This window comes from Thamnophis elegans, chromosome 12 (assembly GCF_009769535.1).
Source record: "Thamnophis elegans isolate rThaEle1 chromosome 12, rThaEle1.pri, whole genome shotgun sequence".
In the NCBI taxonomy this organism is placed as follows: Eukaryota; Metazoa; Chordata; class Lepidosauria; order Squamata; family Colubridae; genus Thamnophis; species Thamnophis elegans.
Window position 1 is genome coordinate 1,980,281 of NC_045552.1, and position 3,207 is coordinate 1,983,487.

At 48.3% G+C, this 3,207-nt stretch overlaps 1 protein-coding gene across 1 annotated transcript; it reads right to left on the reverse strand.

The window, feature by feature from the left end:
• Window positions 1-491: 491 nt before the first annotated feature.
• NANOS2 (nanos C2HC-type zinc finger 2) lies at window positions 492-3,207 on the reverse strand. Its single transcript, XM_032227649.1, has 4 exons — window positions 3,147-3,207; window positions 2,746-2,789; window positions 837-986; window positions 492-794 (listed from the first exon to the last, which is right to left on the reverse strand). Exons 1-4 carry the CDS (start codon window positions 3,205-3,207, stop codon window positions 492-494), a joined length of 558 nt encoding a protein of 185 aa, XP_032083540.1.

Consider the following 3,207-nt stretch of genomic DNA (forward strand, 5'->3'; position numbering starts at 1 on the left):
GGCGAAAAACCCCACCACCTATTTTTCTTTTATCGTGGTTAGCTTAAGGCAAACGGTGACTTCTTTGGCACATCATTCAAGACGATTACCAAAACAAACAAACAAAGGATTTCTGAACTTACAGGTTTAATTTTGGAAAACAGAGTCCTGCTTGTTTCTGTTCGAAACTGAAATTTGGTGCAGTCAAAAGACACAAATCTTCCTCTTTTTTTCAAAGTAAAGTTTGGTCCCATCCATCATATACATATAGATATAGATATAGATATAAATATATAAAAAAATAAAGTCATGCAAAATCACCTCTTTTGCAACTATGATTTTTTGAAGAAAATATTTGAAGAACGTTTCTTTCCAAATCTTTGGCAGTGCCTTTTCCTTCTCCCCATCCACTCTCCAGGCGTTTTAACTTTTTCTTTCTTTTCTGTGGAAGACGGATTGGGGAGGGGGGGCCCTCCCCTCGGGGGGGCTGTGTGTTGCATGTGTGTCCCACTTTATCTCCTGATCATGCGTCCGGCCGAGTTGCGCCCACTTCGGCGGTACAAGGATTGCTGCCCCTTATTATGGGGGCAGTATTTCAGCGTGTGGGCCTTGTCGGCGGTGGCCCCACAAAGCGGGCAGGTGTAATTGCGCAGAATGGGGCAAACCACCACCCCATCGGCTCTCTTCAAGGCATGGGAAGAAAAGACCTTCTTGGATTCTCCGTTGTGCTTGCAAAAGCTGCAGATGCCTTGTTGGGTTGGTGGAGCGGGCGGGGGCTCTCCTCCGCGGGCGGCATCGGTCTTGGGACTGTGGGTCTTGCTGTTGCCGCCTCCGTTCATCCAATGCAGAACGAGGACGTCCAAGGGGTCTTCCCGAGGAGGAGACCACCTCTGTGGCTTCTTCTGCTCCTCAACGATCTCCATCACCACTTTGGAGAGGTTCAGGTAATCCTTCCACGGTTCAAAGAAGCCCCCTTGGACCACAGCTGGAACACCGGCTGGAGAAGACTGGGATGAAGTGGAGAACATGGTGACCAAGGCAATGTGTCCCAGCCAAGCAGGAACCCCTCTCTGAATGAGCATAGGACACACACACACACATGAAACGGCAATTTAAACAATGTTAATAACTGTACCGGAGAGGTGGAGTCTGAAATGTAAATGGCCAAAGGAAAACAGCTCTTCCTTTTTAAAGGTCTCCATCTCAATCTTCCCTCTTGATCTTCCTGGAGTTGAACCTGAGCAGATCCAGACAGGATCCCTTGATCTGCCAAGGAGCTCTCTCTCTCTCATCTCTCTCTCTCTCTCTTTCTTTCTTTCTTTTGGGTTGCAACGTTTGACAATTTTTTAAAATATTTATTTTTATCATCCTTCTTTACACACTGTAGAAAGTGTATCAGTTGGTTACAAAAAGACTTTCGTGCGTCTTTTCCGCAGTCATCAAGCATAATTCATATTAACTCAAATATTTTAACTCAGATATTTATACATGTTACCATCATCATATCTCCATTTTCACTTGATTATAATTGTTTAAATGTCCTTCAACATAAAATATACCAAGATTTAATACATAACCACATACTGACACTTCATTTACTATTTCTAAAATCCTCCAATAACACGGAATCCTAATGGCCTATTCTAGCTAAACATCCATAATATTTAATAACAAAAATTTTTAATCCTCCTTTCCAAATCACTGTTTACAATTTACATACAGTTTCCTTATGTTGTACCCATACCTATATACGCCCCATCGAAAATTCAGATCCATTTCTGTTTTAGGTGATGCACGGAGAGTGGAGGGGATGAGGTGGTGGTGGAGGAGGAAATTGTTTGTCAACTGTGGTTGGAAACTGATGAGATTTCCCTGCCAAGCATCATCAACCGAGAAAAGGGGCCACGGTTTCAATTAATATTTTCCTTTTAAAGAAGAATTGCTGGCTAGTAGTGCGCTCCTGATGGGAACTGGTTGGGTGAGGTCTGCAAGAAAGCCACCAAGCTGAGAGAGCACCAAGGACTCCACAGGCCTCCTCCTCCTCCTCCTCCTCCTCCTCCTCTTCACCTCCTCCTCCTCTTCACCTCCTCCTCCTCCTCCTCTTCACCTCCTCCTCCTCCTCCTCTTCACCTCCTCCTCCTCTCCTCCTCTTCACCTCCTCCTCCTCCTCTTCACCTCCTCCTCTTCCTCTCCTCCTCCTCCTCTTCACCTCCTCCTCCTTTCCTCCTCCTCCCCCTCTCCTCCTCTTCCTCTTCACCACCTCCTCTCCTCCTCCTCCTCCTCCTCTTCACCTCCTCCTCTCCTCCTCCTCTCCTCCTCCTCCTCTCCACCTCCCCCTCCTCTCCTCCTCCTCTCCTCCTCCTCTTCACCTCCTCCTCCTCTCCTCCTCCTCTCCTCCTCCTCCTCTCCACCACCACCACCTCCACCTCTCCTCCTCCTCCTCCTCCTCCTTCTCCTCCTCCTCCAAGTCGATCCCTGATCCCTGATGATATCCCCTAGTAGTTGGATAATGAAACATCTACAAGAAAGCCACCAAGCTCAGAGACTAAAAAAGGATCCCCAAATCTTCCTCCTCCTCTCCACTCAACACTTGCGCCACTGATGCTGCCACCTGGTTGGGGGGAATGAAGTGTCTGCAAACATGCAACGAAGCTCAGAGAGCACCAAGGTCCTCACAGTCTTCCTCCTCCTGCGCCTCCTCTCTCCTTCTCCTCCTCCTCCTCCTCTCCACAAACCCACCCTCCCTTCTAGCCCTGAAGACGTTACCTCGTTGGATCGTGAAACGTCTACCTCGTTGGATCGTGAAGCGTCTGCAAGGAAACCACCAAGCTCAGAGGGCACCAAGGACCCCTCAAATGCCTCTTTATCTGCCCCAGCTCCACTTGAAGAGCCGAGGTGGCGCAGTGGTTAAATGCAGCACTGCAGGCTATTTCAGCTGACTGCAGTTCTGCAGTTCGGCTGTTCAAATCTCACCGGCTCAAAGGTTGACTCAGCCTTCCATCCTTCCGAGGTGGGTGAAATGAGGACCCAGACTGTGGGGGCGATATGCTGACTCTGTAAACCGCTTAGAGAGGGCTGAAAGCCCTATGAAGCGGTATATAAGTCTAACTGCTATTGCTATTGCTATTGTATTTAGGAAGGCCCATGGCTGACACGGAGTGGCCTACCCTGTTCAAAAGCCACGTCCTTCAGCTGGCTTCTCTCGATCAGGACATTATGACGCTGCAT

Excerpts from the sequence above, each read along its gene's own strand:
- NANOS2 (XM_032227649.1), bottom strand. The coding sequence starts at position 3,207 with ATGCAGCGTCATAATGTCCTGATCGAGAGAAGCCAGCTGAAGGACGTG. Across the intron at positions 987-2,745 it reads ACGTTTCACGATCCAACGAG|TCTTCTCCAGCCGGTGTTCC; the intron begins GTAACGTCTTCA and ends ACTTCATCCCAG. Across the intron at positions 795-836 it reads CTCGGGAAGACCCCTTGGAC|ACCCACAGTCCCAAGACCGA; the intron begins GTCCTCGTTCTG and ends GGCAACAGCAAG.